This window comes from Mesocricetus auratus, unplaced genomic scaffold, assembly GCF_017639785.1.
Source record: "Mesocricetus auratus isolate SY011 unplaced genomic scaffold, BCM_Maur_2.0 Super-Scaffold_15014, whole genome shotgun sequence".
Lineage (NCBI taxonomy): Eukaryota > Metazoa > Chordata > Mammalia > Rodentia > Cricetidae > Mesocricetus > Mesocricetus auratus.
Window position 1 is genome coordinate 26,944,961 of NW_024429186.1, and position 17,852 is coordinate 26,962,812.

The following is a 17,852-nucleotide window of genomic DNA, read 5'->3' on the forward strand; positions in this document are numbered from 1 at the left end:
GTGTGTTCATGGCTACTTCCCACTTTCTCTTCTACGAGGTTCAGTGTGGATGGAAGTTTCTGTCTTGCTGGGTCCTGTAGCCGTTTAGTTCCAAGTATACACACAGAGGCTTATATTAATTTTTAACTGTCTGATGGCGCAGGTTTCTTATTGGCTATCTCTCTTTTAATTATTAACCCATTTCTATTAATCTGTGAATCTCCACATGCAAGAGGCTTACTGGTGATGCCCAAGCCTCTTCCTTTTTCAGCAGCTACATGACATCTCTCTGGCAACTCACTTTCTGTTTTCCTCTTCCCAGCCTTCTCCTAGTCTGGTAGCCCTACCTATACTTTCTGCCTGGCTACATCCTGCCTGTACATTGGCCAAAAAGCTTTATTTATCAATCAATAAAAGAAACATATATTCTCAGCATACAGAAGGTTATCCCCCATTAGTTCAGTGTAGTTGGTTTTCTGTTGAGGTCTTTGATCCATTTGTTGAGTTTTGTGCATGGGGATAGATAGGGATCTAGTTGCATTTTTCTACATGTCAACATTCAGTTACACCATTTGTTAAAGATGTTTTCTTATTTCCATTTTATAATTTTAGCTTCTTTGTCAAAAATAAAGTGTTCACAGGTATGTGGATTGATAGCCAGGTCTTCAATTTGATTCTATTGATTCACCTGTCTGATTTTATGTCAATACCAAGATGTTTTCATTATTGTAGCTCTGTAGTAGATTTGAAGTCAGTTTTGGTGATGCCTCCAGAAGTTCCTTTATTGTGCAGGATTGTTTGGCTATTGTGGTTTTTTTTTGGTTTCATATGGAGCTGAGTATTATCCTTTTGAAGTCTGTGAAACATTTTTCTGGGATTTTGATGGCTATTACATTGAATCTATAGATTATTTTTGGTAAAATTGCTGTTTTTATTGTGTTTATCCTACCTATCCGAGAGCATGGGATAGCTTCCCATTTTCTGTTGGCTTCTTCATTCTCCTTCATCAAGGACTTAAAGTTCTTGTCATACAGGTCTTTCACTTTTTGGTTGAAATTATAGATTACAGGTCTATTTTATGTGTTTTATGTGGTAATTATCCAGAAAATTGTCCTTTTCCTTTAAATTTTCTAATTTTGTAGAGTACAGGTTTTTTTTAAGTCTGACCTGATGATTCTTTGAATTTCCTCAGTGCCTGTTGTTGTGTCCTCCATTTAATTTCTGATTTTGTTAATATGTATATTAGTTTAGATAAAGGTTTATCTATCTTGTTGGTTTTCTCAAAGAGCCAACTCTTTGTCTTATTGATTCTTTGTATTGTTTTGTTTCTTGTCAGTGGATTTTTATGTTAGCCATCTTCATATATAACTAGCATGATAAAATGTCCTATGTCTAATTGATCAAGCATTTTGTGTTGAATTAAATAATTAATCTATATTGTTCAGTGTTATAATTTCAAGCATAGCCTTTAGAATTCTGGAGACGTAGTGAAACAGCAGTCAGTCTTACAGAGAGTGGGGCAAATCATCTGTTGTTCATATGTATGACCAACATTTCACTGTGTAACCCTCAATAGCAACAGTGTATTGTAGGCTAGTTGAATTCTGTGTTTTTGATTTAAAGTTCGCACATGATGTAAACATGCAAGGAATGTAGTAAACAAAAGGTATAGGGGTTTCCTGCAATAAATTGTATTAGAAATTAGGAAACACTGAGAATATTACTATGCCATCAAATAGGATGGCGTAACTGCCTATGAAGTTTTGAAAACTCTGTAAGACTTGATACTGTACTTGATCTTGATTGATACTGTACTTTGAATTTAGCTGATCGGGGCATGATACTGTGGTGCTTATGGATGTATGGGGACCCTGACGCTTGAGATGACAGATTGGAGAAATTTGCAATGCCTGCTGTGGATTATGTTAGCTGGGACCTTAAGACACAAAGGCTCAACAGTGAGCGCTGGCCAGTGCATTCTCCTGTGAACAGAGAGTAACCAAGGCTTTACCTTGACCTCGGCAGGGGTAGAGAGGGAGAAGCAGAGTGTGGAGCAGCAGATGGCAGACCTGCGAGTGCACCTGGACTTGAACGCCATGGCTTCCGAGCTGGAGGAAGCGAAGCGGTGCATGGAGCGGAAAGAGCGGGAGAAAGCGAGTCTGGTGGCACAAATGGAGGTGATGTGTTACATTAAATCTCTGTTGAAAGACAGTTTTGTTTACCAGAATTGCTCAAACAAATTTCAATCAGAAGTCGTATTATTTTGAGAGGTAGTTTTGGAGGTGAATAATATAAAATGAAGCTACCACTACCTGACTATAGCACTCCCTTAGGGCTTGAATTTTTTCTTTTGGGTCTCCAAAATCAGGTCTTTTCTTAGTTTCCTTCATTATTTCATAGCAAAAGCCTTTTCTCTTCTTAAACTTGAAGTCGCTTTTGGTCCTGCCCAGAGGAAGAGTTTTCTTCTCTGAGGTAGCAGTGATTTATTTTGGGATGAATGTGATGGATGGCAGAGTGAGAGGAACCCAGTGATGTCTCTTCTTTGGAACACTTCAGGTTCCCATAGCTGTTCACCTGAGGTAGTGCTGTGAGGCCTCCAGGACCTGGAGTTCTGGGATGCTCATGGGTAACCATGACTGAAGCAAAAGCAGGCAGCTGCCATTTCCTGGGTGCCTTTTAACTAGCATAGATGAGGTAATTATCAGAATATATTAGAAATCAAAGAAAAGGACTTCATGAAAGGAAATAACTTAATTCTAATTCTAATTATGCAAATGAGATCAAACATAGACGGCACATTTGGAAAGAGATATGCATCAGCTCTTCCCCTTGCATCTGTTTGTCAGAACAGTTGTCTTCTAATAAGTTGCCGCATTTGAAGAGTTTCCGTAATTAAAATGATAGGTAGAAAATTGATGCTCACAGCTCCTAACTTTATATAACCCCAAGGAAGTACTGATACTTCTTCAGTCTGAGTTCCTCTTTTATCTTGTCAGCATGTCACTAAACATGCCTTTTAGAGTTCATTCAAGATTTAGATAATGGAGATAGCAAAGATAAAGAAATATGGGCATACTCGTTCTTCAGCTTTCTAGATGGCTAATAAACACCAGAAATAGCTCCAGTGCAACAATGTGGCTTCTAAAATTTGCTTCACGGGTGTGGCCCCTGGTCCTGCTGATGAAGGTGCCAAAATAGGGTTATTTAGCAGAAGTTAAGTCGAGCTAAAACAAAACAACAAATATCAAAGGCGAAACACAACAAATTACTGCTGCAGTTTTAACCTCAGCTTGTTCTTTTTCTCTTCTCTCCTTTCCCCCAGTTCCTTCTTTTATTTCTTGTTATATGATTTGGGAGGAAGTCCGGAAGTCTATGGACATTTAAAAATGGTTTATAGTAGTTTAATAGTGGTCTCAAGGAGCCTGACTTTGTTTCTCATTTAATAATAATCCCTGGGAATGATTTTCATTTAGGTTAGGACTGGGTTTGGTTTGCAAAGCAATTGGAGAGAGGCTTACATTTACACACCAGTATTCCTCAACAGTGTCGTGTCCGTGTGTCCGTGTGTCCGTGTGTGTGTGTGTGTGTCCCATCACCTTTAAGAAGACATTGCAAAGAGGTAGTATTCATGTCTAGGAAATATAGTTCTACTTTCCATCTCCCTGCTCTTCTGCTCTTCTACTCCCCCCCTCCTTTTGAAACATGATCTGTCTTGGTAACCTAGAGTGGCCGTAGTAGATTCACTGCATAGCCCAGGCTGGCCTCAAATTCCTGCCTTAGCAGTCTAAGTGCTGGGATTATAAGATTTTCTTAACTTTTAACAATAAAATGAGTTAAATGTCTCTCAGTTGTTTTGGATTTAGCAATACTTCTGATTATGCCTTGTTTGTTTTCTTATTTTGTGGTTCTATTCTCACAGTGATATCTAGTATTGACTTTTTGAGAAGTAGAGGTAATAGATCTCTGAGTTGTAGCTGCTGACAGGTGAGACTACATCTGAAATATAGTCAAATGTCATTTAGTTTCTGGGCATTTGGGATTGTTGGGCTATTGTTGCCTATGTACTTTGTAACCAAATAGAAATTAATTTCCTTTAGTTGCTTGTGTGCATGTGCATGTGTGCTTGTGTACCTGTGTGGTGTATATACTTGTTTATATGTTTGTGAATCAGTGTTTTTGGTGTGTGTGTATGTGTGTGTGTGTGTGTGTGTGTGTGTGTGTGCTTATGATACGCATATGTGTATATGTAGGTATGTGTGTCCAGGCTAGTAGACGACATCAAGTATCTTGTTTTATCACTTTTCCCTTTATTCTCTTGAGAAAGGGTCACTGAACTTGGAGCTGGACTAGAGTTCAGCAAGCTCTAGTGGTCTTGTTTCTAGCTTTTTACATGGGTACTGGGGATCTGAACTCAAGTTTATACAGCAAGTGTTCAGAGCCAGTTCTTGAAAGCACATTGGTTTCTATAAGAGCTGTCAGTCTTTGCTTTGTCCAACCATTGCATTATCTTTTGTATTGAGCATAGGTATTTGAAGCAATTGTTTTATGTTGGGAGATGACAGTTAAAATGTCTCTTAAAGGGAAGCTGTGTTTGAGTTTGTGTAATCTTTGCTTCACATCCTACCTAAGATCTTCAGTCTGTAAATGCATGAAAATACGAGCATTTCCCCTTCCTCTAAACTCAGGTTGAACCTCATTAACCTTGATGGGTTATTTGTATTCATAAGAATTCCAAGCACCCTTGATCAGTGATTCCCCCTGATTTAATCTCTGCCTCCATTTTCCATTAACTTAACTCTTCATGAAAAAAATCTGACTTTTAAATTCAGCTAAGAACTTGAAAGAAAATTAAAAAAAACCCAAACCATCCAAATTAAGCCAAGCTGCTGAATATAACTTAGACTAAATGTTGAGAGTAATAATGGAGTGACAGCTGACATGATTATTCATAAGGAAAACATTGGGACTGTAGTTATAGAATCTACTTAAAAAAAGGAGGGTAGTGAAAAACACAAACCTAAAACCATATTTAGTACTCTAGAAACAGAGAAGTATCGCACTTAGCATAAGGTCTTTGAGCCTTATGTTTCCTGTACAGATCTATTGACTTAGTTGTGAAGTGCCACTCTTAGTACTGGGATTCATGGAGACAGAGGTCTAAAGACCTTTATTACTCTGTATGTAATTCCCTGTTTAAAATCCTAATAGCCTTTTCATAGTCCAAATGTGTGTTGCAAAATAAGGCACTATTCCTAATTTTTAATATTTGAGATATGTTTTTAAGAAAACACAGAAGTCAAATTTATTGAACATGGTGGTACTTTGCTTACTTCTAACATTGTGACAAATTGTTAAGTCTGTCAGTGCTCTGTGTTCCTAAGTGTTTACAAAAGGTGTCTCTTCACAGAGATACTATACAAGTGAAAACACCAAACCCAAGCAGAACTTATAGTTCCTGGAGGGTTTGGTTTAATTCCCACATCCTTTCTTCAATATGAAAACCTAGGACTTTAAGAATTGGGAAATCAGGCTGCCTGTCTATTTTCTGTTCTCTCTTAGTGGCATGAAGAATTCTGTATGCTAGAAAGTAGAAGTGGGCTGGGTGTCTTAATTGTTTTCACTAAGGTATTGTTGCGGGATTTCCACCTGAGCCCCGTTGCCACTTTAGCCCCCAAATAACACACAAGACACTATATTAATTATGAAACTGTTGACCACTTTCTATGGTTCCTTATCTGCTAACTCTGACTTAATTATTAACCCATAATTACTAATATATATTTTTATAAGGACTTATCTTTAGGATGGCATCCAGGAGGTCACATGGCGACATATCATTTGAAGATATTAAAGAAATAATTCAGGAATGAGAATATTTTTAAGATTTCTTTTCTAATATCATGGTAACTCATTTTTGAAACAACACAGACATACATAAGGATAAGACTTGTGCCTGCATGTTGTGTCTATTATGCATTTGTGTGTGAGTGACACCTGGAGGAAATAGGATAGTAAGTGTGATACACTAATGAAGGCGAGTATGTAACTATATCACTAGACCCAAGATAAATGATAAATGGTGTTTACTGGGAACAATTATGCAGAAAAATACAATGAACTGCCAGAGCATTTTCCTGCTCTTCCTACCTGATCCTCTGACCCACCAGAAGAGTGCGCAAAGGGAAGCCATGCCTCAAGCTCCTCTCTTTCTGCATCTGTCTGCCTGAAGCCACACCCAAAGGGGTATGGCTGCTGTTTCAGGTCCACAGACAAGATGCCTACATTTCCTCTTTTAGTCTAAAGAAGGTTTTAAGCCTCGTGCAAAAACCATGTACAATGATGACAAATGTCAAGTATACTCCAGGAAAGGGAAAGGTAAACATACACAAATTAAAACTCTTACTATCAGCAAGAGCAACATTAAGCAATAGATATATGCTACATGCCCAATGTGCATGTCCAGTATCAAGGTAAAGGCATGGAAGAAATTACTCTGATAGCAGTCCTAATCTAGAAAGTCTAAATTTTGTCTGTCTAAGAGAGGATATTGCTATGACTGTCTAGTCTTCAATCCCCTCAAAGACCCAAAAAGGAAAATAACAATACTAGGGTAGGCTGGGAGTGCAAGCGTTCGACTTTTAAATGCTATGTTCTGCAGACTTTGAAGTGTTTGAAGATCAAATATCTATGTCTGACTAACCTCATAGGTAAAAGAAGCATGGGCAATTATAATCTGTAATTCTCAGAAATGTAGTTGCTCAATGGCTGAAGTTTCCCAACGTAATTTAGCAAGGATAATGACTTCAAAAAATGTATCTATATACAACCTATATACATACATCTATATACATATATATGTGCATGTGCACGCGTGCACACACACACACACACATATATACATATATAAATCTCAATGACAGAGATGTAACTGAAATGTCTTGAGTAGAGGTAGAACTGTAAAGTGCATTATGATAAAATATCCTAAGTTGTATCAATATACAAAATACATAAAGATAAGTTTTATATTTGTGTGCAAAACATTATAAACAGAAAGAAGACCCTACTTAGTCAACATACAAGAATCTAACAATTTATCTATAGCTAATAGTTGCTAAATTTAGTATACAAGAAGATATTCTAACTTACCTATATCCTATCCTAACCATATCCTTCTCATCGGTACCCCTAAATTTCTATAAGAGTTACCTGAGTCTAACCATCACCTTCAATACCCAACCCTACAACTTAAAATCAACCCTCAGCAGGTGATAAATATCCCTTTTTTCAGTGACAAGAGAAAAAAACAAAAACAAAATACACTGTGCCAACTGTTGGGAAAGGGGGCATTGTTTTGCTTAGAGTTACTTCCTGCTGAATTGGGTGATGGTGACTCTATGGGATCCTGCCGGAAAAAATAATAAGGCAATGGAAAATTTCGAGAGGACTAACTGTAACATTTGTAGCTAGTCTCTGAGTGACAGGAGATGCTTGACTAAAGCTCTGGCCAGAGTGTTATAAGATGGTGTACCATTCAGCTAACTAGTCTGAAATTGTTTATAGCAGTATTATTCCTAAACCAGTTTTAGAGTGGTGTTTACTAGTTCAGAGACAACAAGTTGAGTCAAGTTGAATCGATGAAGTAGGGCCCTATCTTTTTGGAGACTTCAATGGTTGCTGTTAGGAAATGTTATTGTTCATTGTGGAAGATTTAAACATTAATATCAACACAGAAAGTTCAACTTTTATAGGTATGCATACTGGGAAAGGTAACAATAAGGATGAGAATAAGTATAAGGGAAATTAGGATTTTAGAGATATAACAGAGTTTAGACAAATGATAGTCCCTAGATTTTGTTTTCTTCTCTCTTACACCAATTGGCTTCTTGATATAAGACAGAAACTCTGAATTTCACTTTAACAACATGCTTGAATTCAGATAGGGAAAGCCAAATCCAACTCCAAAGCCAGCATTGGTTTTACATGAATTGGGACTAGCAGAGTACTAGGAAGTAAGAAGATAAAGACACTGTATATAAAGTTTTCAACAAGAATAGATATTGGTACCACAATATCAAAGAAGTCAGATTCTTCTTTGTTTGATGGTTCTTTCTGGATACCTATCCTTTCTTTAGGCATCTACACATGTAATGTCTTTTGGCTTCTTGAAGCTAGGTATTTTCTGTTTTTCTGTAATGACAAGAACAGAACACTCCCCCTACCTTTGTAAAATCTCCATACAACTCTGGGGATATACCTTGGTGGATGACCTATCATCTGTCTTCATTAAGAGGTTTCTCTTGTTCAAATTGGATCTTGATCAACTTTGATGATATTGAAAGCCTTTCTTCTCCTGTAGAAACAAAGGTGAAACCCCTACCCCAATGTAACACATATTCTGGTTTCCTTACTGAGGTCAATACATCCTGAAATATTCCAGTTGATTTAGCTTAGAAGTTTTTTCTATTGTCCAATGTCTTTGCGTGGCTGTTTTTCCTTTTCCATTAGAATTAAGAAAGTTTAAGATTAGTAAAGTATTATGTAATCTGTTTTTGGTGATCTTGGTTCCTCCACCTGCTTATAGAGCATTTCCTTTAAAGAGTGATTAGATCTCTCAACAACTGCTTGTCCTATAGGATTGTGTGGTATACCAGTAACATGGTTTATGTTATAATATTCAGAAAACTGTTTAAATTTACTAGAGACATAGCTGGAGCTTTGTCAGTTTTTATTTGTGAAGATATACCAATAATAGCCATTATTTCTAATAGTTGTATAATAACAGAATCAGCCCTTTCAGAGCTCAGAGAAGTTGCTCATTAAAATCCTAAAAATGTGTCTGTTGTATGGTGCACGTATTTTAATTTTCTAAATTCTGCAAAGTGAAACACATCCATTCGCCAAATTTCATTTCTGTGTATACCCATAGTGTTATTACCTGCTGGCAAAGGAGTGTTTGACTATAGAAGGAACAAGTAGAATCAGCTAGCAATATATCATCCATGTAGTGGTAAATTATATATTGTGGAAATATATTATTTCCAATGGTTTTTGCAGGAAATATTGGCACAGGTTGCATTTGTTTAACATTCCCTGTGGCAAGACCTTCCATTCATATCTCTTGACTGGTTGAGAATTACTGTAATTAGGTACTGTGAAGGCAAATTATTTTCTTATCCCTTTCTTGCAAGGGTTTAGTGACAAGATAATCTTTTTATTTTAGAAATATTCTTATTTTACATATCAGTTCCCCCATTCCCTCATCCTCCCATCCTCCCATGCCCCTCACCGACCCCCCCAACCTACCCTATACCCACTCCCCAAGGATAGTGAGGCTTTCCATGGGGGATCATCAAAGTCTGTCATATCACTTGTGGGTGGGTCTAGGCCTTCTTTCATGTATTTGGCCTGCAGTAGTATCCATCCATAAGGAATGGGCTCCTAAAGTCCATTTGTGTCTTATAGGACTCCACTGTTAGAGGTCCTATAGACTGTCCAGGCATCCACATTCAGAGGGCTTGATTTGGTCCAATGCTGGATTCCCAGGTTTACATCTGTGCTCCCACTTGGTCAGACTAACTGTTTCTGTGGGGAAACAACCTTTTTAATATCAACAATTACAATAGGCCATTCTTTAGGTATCAGAGAAGGTAAGGGCATTCCAATCTGTTGAGAGCTCATTGGTTGGATTACTTTATTGATGGCTCTCATGTCTGTAAGCATTCTCCATTTTCCAGATTTCTTTTTAATAACAACTACAGGAGAATTTCAAGGGCTGGTAGAATCTTCTATATGTCCAGCATTTATCTGTTCCTGAACCAGTTTTTCTAGAGCCTCCAGCTTCTCAGAGGTCATAGGACTGCCCCACCCAGATAAGTTAATCAGTTAGCCACTTTAAGGGTAGGACTTTTCAGTCCTCTGTTAGTTTGGCACTTGTATTCTGTTTTTCTATAGCCTGGATAGTTGATGTCTATTTTTCCCCTCAATATATGTTTTTATTTAAATTAGAAACATGCATGCTTCACATGTCAATCACAGCTCCCTCGCCCACCCCTCCTCTCTTGTCCCTCCACCATTGCCCTCCCAAATCCCCCACCCAATCTCCACATCCTTCCCCAGGGAGGGTGAGGCCCTCCTTGGGGGATCTCTAGAGTCTGTCATTTCATTCAGGGAAGACACTAGGCCCTTCCCCTTGTGTCCAGGCTGAGAGAGCATCCTTCCATGTGGAATGGTCTCCCAAAGTTCATTCAGATACCATGGTAAACACTGATCTACTACCCAAGGCTCCAGGGATTTCTGAGACCTCACTGACACATTCATGTTGTCTAGATCAGTCCCCTGTTGGCCTCTCAGCCAACAGTCTTGGGTTCAAGAGCTCCTCCTTGTACGGTCAGCTTTCTTTGTGGGGTTCACCAGCATGGTCTTGACCCCTTTGATCATCACTCCTCCATCTCTGTCACTGGGTTCCAGGAGTTCAGTTCAGTGTTTAGCTGTGGATATCTGTCTCTGTTTACATCAGTCTCTGGATGAAGGTTCTAGGATGGCATATACGGTAGTCATCAACCTTATCACCAGGAAGGGGCTATTAATGTAGTCTCCCTGCTATTGCTTAGTTTGCCAGTTGTTGTTATCCTTGTAGATCTCTGGAAATCTCACTAGTGTCAGCTCTGTCTTCAAACCTATAATGACTCCATCTATTATGGTATCTCTCATCCTGTTCTTCTCTTTTCTTACCTAGACTCAACCTTCCTCTTCCCCCATGCCTTCTTCTCCTCTCCTCTTATCACCCTCTCTTTTTCATGGTTCCCTTTCCCCTCCCTCCGTGTTCCCAATCTGCTCAGGAGATCTTGCCTCATTCCACTTCTCTGGGGGTATCATGCATATCTCTTGGGAACCTCCGTGTTTCTCAGATTCACTGGCACTGGGATTGTAGGCGGACATTCCCCTGATCCATGTATAAAATCCATATATGAGTGAATACATACCATGTTTGTCTTTTTGTGACTGGGTTACCTCACTCAGGATAGTTTCTTCTAGTGCCATCCACTTGCCTGCAAATTTCAAGATTCCATTGTTTTTTCCGCTGAGTAGTACTCCATTGTATAAATGTACCACATTTTCTCTATCCACTCTTCAATTGTGGGCCATCTAGGTTGCTTTCAGAATCTAGCTATTACAATTAATACTGCTCTGAACATAGTAGAACAGATATCCTTGTTGTATGAATGGGCATCTATTGGGTATATGCCTAAGAGTGGAATATCTGGGTCTTGTGGTAGACTAAGTCCCATTTTCCTGAGGAATCTCCATGCTGATTTCTAAAGTGGCTGTATGAGTTGGCATTCCTACCAACAGTGGAAGAGTATTCCCCTTTCTCCACATCCTCTCCAGCATAAACTGTCATTGGTGTTTTGATTTTAGCCATTCTGACAGGAGTAAGATGATATCTCAGAGTTGTTTTGATTTTCACTTCCCTAACGGCTAAGGATGTTGAGCACTTTCTTAAGTGTCTGTCAGCCATTTTAGACTCCTCTATTGAGAATTCTCTACTTAGTTCATTCTCCCAATTTTTAATTGGATCTTTTGGTGTTTTGGAGACTTGCTTTTTGAGTTCTTCTTAAATTTTGGAGATCAGCCCTCTGTCAGATGTGGGGTTAGTGAATATCTTTTTCCAATCTTTGGGTTGCCTTTTTTTCTTGCTGACTGTATCCTTTGCCTTACTGAAGCTTCTCGGTTTCAGGAGGTCCCATTTATTAATTATTGATCTCAGCGTCTATGCTACAGGAAGCAGTCTCCTGTACCAGTGTCTATGCTACTATGTTCAGGAAGCAGTCTCCTGTACCAATTCATTTAAGGGTACCTCCCATTCTCTCCTCTAACAGGTTCAGTGTGACTGGATTTATGTTGAGGTCTTTGATCCATTTGGACTTAAGTTTTGTGCATGGCGATAGACATGGTTCTATCTGCAGTCTTCTATATACCAATATCTAGTTAGGCCAGCACCATTTGTTGAAGATGCTGTCTTTTTTCCATTGTTATAATTTTAGCTTCTTTGTCAAAAATCAGGGTTTCATAGGTTTGTGGATTAATCTCAGGGTGTTCAATTCAATTCCATTGATCTATCTGTTTATTTTTGTGCCAATACCAAGCTATTTTCAGGACTATAGCTCTATAATAGAGCTTGAAGTCAGGGATGGAGATGCCTCCAGATATTGCTTTGTTGAGCAGGGTTGTCTTGGATATTCTGGGGTTTTTGTTTTTCTATATTAAGTTGAGAATTGTTCTTTCAAGGTCTGAATAATTGTGCTGGGATTTTGATGGGAACTGCATTGAGTCTGTAGATTGCTTCTGGCAGGATTGCCATTTTACTACATTGATCCTACCTAACCAAGAGCATGGGAGATCTTTCCATTTCCCGGTGTCATCTTTAATTTCTTTCTTTAAAGACACAAAGTTTTTGTGATATAGGTCTTTCATTTGTTTGGCTAGCATTATCCCCAGGTATTTTATGATGTTTGTGGCAATTGTAAAGGGTGATATTTCGCTGATTTCTTTCTCAGCCCTTTTATCATCTGTATATAGTAGGGCTACTGATTTTCTTGAGTTGATCTTGTATCCTTTCACATTGCTGAAGGTGTTTATCAGCTGTAAGAGTTCCCTGGTAGAGTTTTTTGGGTCACTTAAGTAAACTATCATATCATCTGCAAATGGCTCTATGCTTTTCTTTAGTTCCTTTTCACTTAGCTGGGTAGGATCTTGCTCTGAGGTCATCACTCCCTATATTCCATTTCTTAATCCATTTATCTCCCTGAACACAGATTATCTCTATTCCACTTGCTGATGCTCTTTCTCTCCTCAAAATTTACATTTTGTAATTCATATTGCTCAGCATGCCCCTTCTCCTTATAAATCTTCATTAGTTACCAGTAAAAACCACATGACAATGTCTATATTAGGATGTTTTGAGATTCTTTCTGACAACAGAATTAGGCCCAAAACTCTTCACTTCAGCCTCAGGCAGACTCTTCAGGCAAGGGCAAAAGGCAGCCACTTTCCTTACCAAAATACCACAAGAATGATCTATAGGCAACTTACTAAGGTTTTTCTCCCTCTGAAACATCTAGAGTGAGTCAATTGACAGTTGAAATAGCTTTTAGCACCTCTGTCTTCCATGTTCCTATTAGTGTAGTCCATTAAGCAGTGTTTAAAGCATCCTATTGCTTTCATATCCAAAAGTGCCAAAAATCCAAATTCCTCCAAACAAATGTATGGTCTGGTCTATCACAGCAATACCCAGTCCCTGTCCCAAGTTGTGTCTTGGTTAAATTTTTTATTGCTGTGAAGAGACTCCATGACCACAGCAACTCCTATAAAGAAAACATTTAATTAGGGTGGGTCACTTACAGTTTCAGAGGTTCAGACCATGGTATAGTGCAGGCCAGCATAGTGCTGGCTACATCTTGGTTTGCAGATAACAGGGGGTTGACTGAGACACTGGGAGGTATCCTGAGCATAGGAAATCTCAAAGTCTGCCCACCACAGTGGCATACTTCCTCTAACAAGGCCAAACCCACTCCAAAGAAGCCACATCTCTCTTTTTTTTGAGCATTTATATTTTATTTCAAAACAACTCTACATGGATTTGTCATCCATAAATGTGGAGTTAAGAACAATTTTCTCAACTATTCTAATGGCATAATTAATAGGAAGCTTTAAATCAATGGCATTGCTTTGATACATTCATTTTCATCTTTTTTATTTTTAATTTTAAATTTAAGTTAGAAACAAGGTTGCTTCCCATGTCAATACCAGGTCTTCTCCCTTTCCCTCCCCTCCTCCCACGCCCTCCCACCAACCCCCTAGTACCCCTTCATTTCCTCAGGGAATATCTTGTTTTCTACATCTATAGTGGTTGAGAGCTTTGCCAGGTATAGCAGTCTTGGCTGGCATCTGTGGATTCTTAATCTATCCAGGAACCTGTGGCTTTTGTAGTTTCCATGGAGAAGTCAGGTGTAATCATGATAAGTGCCTTTATATGTAACTTGGCCTTTTTCCCTAGCTGCTCTTAATATTCTTTCTTTATTCTGCATGTTTAGGGTCATGATTATTATGTGTTGAAGGGATTTTTTTTGGTGTACTCTATTTGGTGTTCTGTAAACTTCTTGCACCTTCACTGGCATATCTTTGTTTAAATTGGGGAAGTTTTCTTCTATGATTTTGTTGAATATTTCTGTGCCTTTGAGGTAGATTTCTTCACATTATTCTATACCTATTATTCTTAAGTTTGGTCTTTTCATTGTGTCACATATTTCCTGGATATTTAGGGTTTTGTTGGACTCAAAATTTTCTTTGGTGGATGAATCTAATTTTCCTAGTGTATCTTCTACACCTGAGATTCTGTCTTCCATTTCTTGTTTTCTGTTGGTTATGCTTGCATTTGTAGTACCTGAACATTTTCCCAGCTTTTCTATTTCTGGCAATTCCTTCAGACTGGTTTTTTTTTTTTTTGTTTCTATTTCAGATTTCTGCCCTTTCACTGTTTGAATTGTTTCTTGCAATTTTTGCTTTGTCTTTTCTTCCATTTCTTGCATTTTTTGGATTGTTTTTTCTTCCGTCTCTTTAAGGGGTTTTCTCATATCCTCTTTGAGGGCCTCTATCATTTTCATGAAGTTGTTTTTAATGTCATTCTCTTCTGCTTCATTTGTGTTGGGGTGTCTTGCTGGTGTAGGGTCTCTGGACTCTGGCGGTGTCATACTGGTTTTTCTGTTGCTCCTTGTGCTTTTATATTTTCTCCTTTCCATCCGTTCTTTCAGTGGGTTCCTCTCTTTGTGGGTGTGGCACCAGGGCTCCCTTCTGTTTGGTGTAGCCAAGTCCAATGCTCTGGTAGTTCTCCACTTCCTGGGTCGTGGGTGGAGAAATGGTCTAGGATTCTGGGGTGCTTGGATCCCAAGTGGTAGACCCCAGGCACAGGCAGGCAGCCCGGAGATGGGCCCTGGTTTACCTAGTCTTGTGGGTGGAGCAGGAGACTGGATTGCGCTGGCTCCTGCTACTGTGGGGATGTAAGCCTCAGTGGCAGACTCCAAGCACAGGTAGCTGGCCTAGTCCTGAGGGTGGAGCAAGAGACTAGGCTGCTGGGGTGTGTTGGCTCTTACCGCTGGGATGGAAGTTTCAGTGGCAGACCCTAAGCACAGACAGCTGGCCCGGAAATCATCCCTGGTTTACCTAATCCCATGGGTGGAACAGGATACTAGGGTGTTTGGCACTGCCGGGGCGATGGAAGCACCCGATGTCTGTTTTCTATAATGCCTTACAATATTTTTTCCACAACCATGAGTTTGTTTAAGGTTCATATCTAATATTGGAGAAATGGTAATTTGAGTATTTCATTGCTGCAATAGATTACAACCTCATACATTTATTGCTGTATCAGCCACATATGGCCTCAGCCTTCCTCTTTGTCCTTCTGGCCCTATACATTCAACCCATTTCATGCTCTGTTTTACCTGAGATGGGGTTCAAATCCCTAAAAATTGAACATTTACTTCCTGTAGAGGCCATCTTAGAGGCTATGATTCTTGAGTTAGTAACATCTGTTCCTATGTTCACCAAGCGTATTAGCACAATGTTATTTATTTGCACTCTCAATTTCAGTCTTTTATCATTTATAGAAGTCTACCAAAGTATACGTGTTTTGTTTCCTCCATGTATGTTTGTTTTATCCTCAAAAACTAATCTACCATCCAGAGTAGGATGATTTTTTTTAATAATAGGCATTGGATTTTTTAATTGTTTTGGGGAGGATTGTCCTCCTCAGTAACTGGGAATGATTGGACCACGTTAATCATGGGGGTCTTTGATAGGCCCCCGTTAGAGTTTCCCAATGGTAAAATATTTCTTTGCAACTGGACATTCATTGGTCCAGTTGCCTTTCACTGTGTCTTCTACATAATCCATAAGGTTGGGGCTCTCTGTTTGAGTTATTCTTATAAGAAGTATTATTCCTAGGAATGCCTTGTATACAGTTTCTTCTCAGAAGTCCTATTCTACCACAATTCAAGCATTTGTTATGATTTCTTGTCATATCTTTGGAGATAGCTTTTCCTACCCAAGCCTCAGTGTCATAATCATTAGACTCAATATTGGCTGTTTGCAGGAACCATTCATCAATGGTGCTGATCTTATCTTTAAGGCCCAAAGATCATATTGTTAATTAGCATTCTCATAAGCTAGAGATTCTATGCGTATTCGCCTAATGTCTGGATCTGCTATCCCTATTTGAACTGCTCTCGTCAATCTTTGCAAAAATGCACTGTAACATTCCTTCAGGTCTTGTAACACTTTAATATAGGACTCAATTCTTTCCCCTGGTTCTTGAATCTTTTTTTTTTTTTGTTATCTTAGTTTCTTTTTTTTTATTTTTTTATTTTCCAGTTTAAATTTAGATAAGAAACAAGGTTGCTTCACAAGTCAGTTCCAGGTCCCTCTCCCTTTCCCTCCCCTCCTCCCATGCCCTTCCCCCAACCCCCTCCCCGTTATCTCCTCATTCCCCCAGGGAGGGTGAGGCCCTCCATGGGGGTGTCCATAGTCTGTCATTTCATATAGGGCAGGGCCTAGACCCTTCCCCAAGAGTTCAGGGTGAGAGTGCACCTCACATTGTTCTATGGGAGTCCAAAGTCCGTGTGTATACTCGGGATGGGTACTGATCTGCTGCCCAAGGCTCAATAGATTACCTAGGCCTCCTCACTGACACCCAGATTCAGGGGGTCTTGATCAGGCCCATGCTGGATTCCCAGGCTGATGCCTGGGATTCAAGAGTTAACCTTTGTCTGGTCAGCTGTTTCTGGGGGTTAAACCAGCCCAGTCTTAATCCCTTTGATCATCAGTCCTCCCTCTCTGTTACTGGCTTTCTTGAGTTCAGCTCAGTACTTAATCAAGGGAGTCTGCCTCTTCTTCGATCAGCCACTAAATGAAGTTTCTGTTTCCCAGACTCTCTGGCCATAGGATTGTAGGCTGGCACTCCCCAGATCTATGTCTAAAATCCATATATGAGAGAGTACATGTGACTGGGTTACCTCACTTAGGATGGTTTCTTCTAGTGTCATCCATTTGCCTGCGAATCTCATGATTCCATTATTTTTTTCTGCTGAATAGTACTCCATTGTGTAGATGTACCACATTTTCTCTATCCACTCTTCGGTTGAGGGACATATAGGCTGCTTCCAAGTTCTGGCCATTTCCAAGCATTTAGAGCTATTCTACGGCATAGGGACAGGGTGTGTTCATCATATGCAGCTTGAGTCTCTGCATCAGCATAAAGACCCTCACCAAGAATTTTATCTTGAGGAGCCTTGTAGCCTTTCTTTTGTCCTTGATGTTCAAGTGCTTTGGTCTCTTCCCTACGTAAAGCCTGCCTTTCAATTTGAGATGCAGGTTCAAGGACAGCTAAGAATAATTGGCCCCAATCCTTATGGGTCACCCTATTTCTTGTTGTCCATGCCTGTACTAATTGCCTCACATATGGTTAATGTATGCTGTAAGAGGCTACTGTTTCATTTATACCTTTTAAATATTTCATACATATTGGCTCTCAATGACATTCAACAAATCCTTTTGGATGTTTTTTAGTTGCTGGTTTTTCAGGGACCATAATGGTATAAACTGTAGGGGATGACATAACATCTTTTGGTAGGTCATCCCTGACTCTAAGATACTGGTAATGTTAAATCATTTTCATTCTCTATGATTGTAACTCCTATTGTGGTGTATCAACCTGAAGGTGTTCTATGGCTTGTAATCTATTAATCGTTGTTTCTCTGAGTGTTTAAATGTCCTGGACAGTATAAATTTTTAGGGACTTCATTAAATCAGTCAGTTTC

The 17,852-nt window shown here is 39.2% G+C and overlaps 1 protein-coding gene across 9 annotated transcripts in view; it reads left to right on the forward strand.

Annotated features, from left to right (window-relative positions):
* The window catches only part of Cep128 (centrosomal protein 128), a 345,498-nt gene that overhangs the window by 80,176 nt on the left and 247,470 nt on the right, over positions 1–17,852 (forward strand). For all 9 annotated transcript variants that reach the window (XM_040742677.1, XM_040742676.1, XM_040742670.1 and 6 more), the window contains one exon: positions 2,005–2,156. In XM_040742677.1, the coding sequence (XP_040598611.1) occupies positions 2,005–2,156 (152 nt within the window). The remainder of the gene's footprint in view (positions 1–2,004; positions 2,157–17,852) is intronic.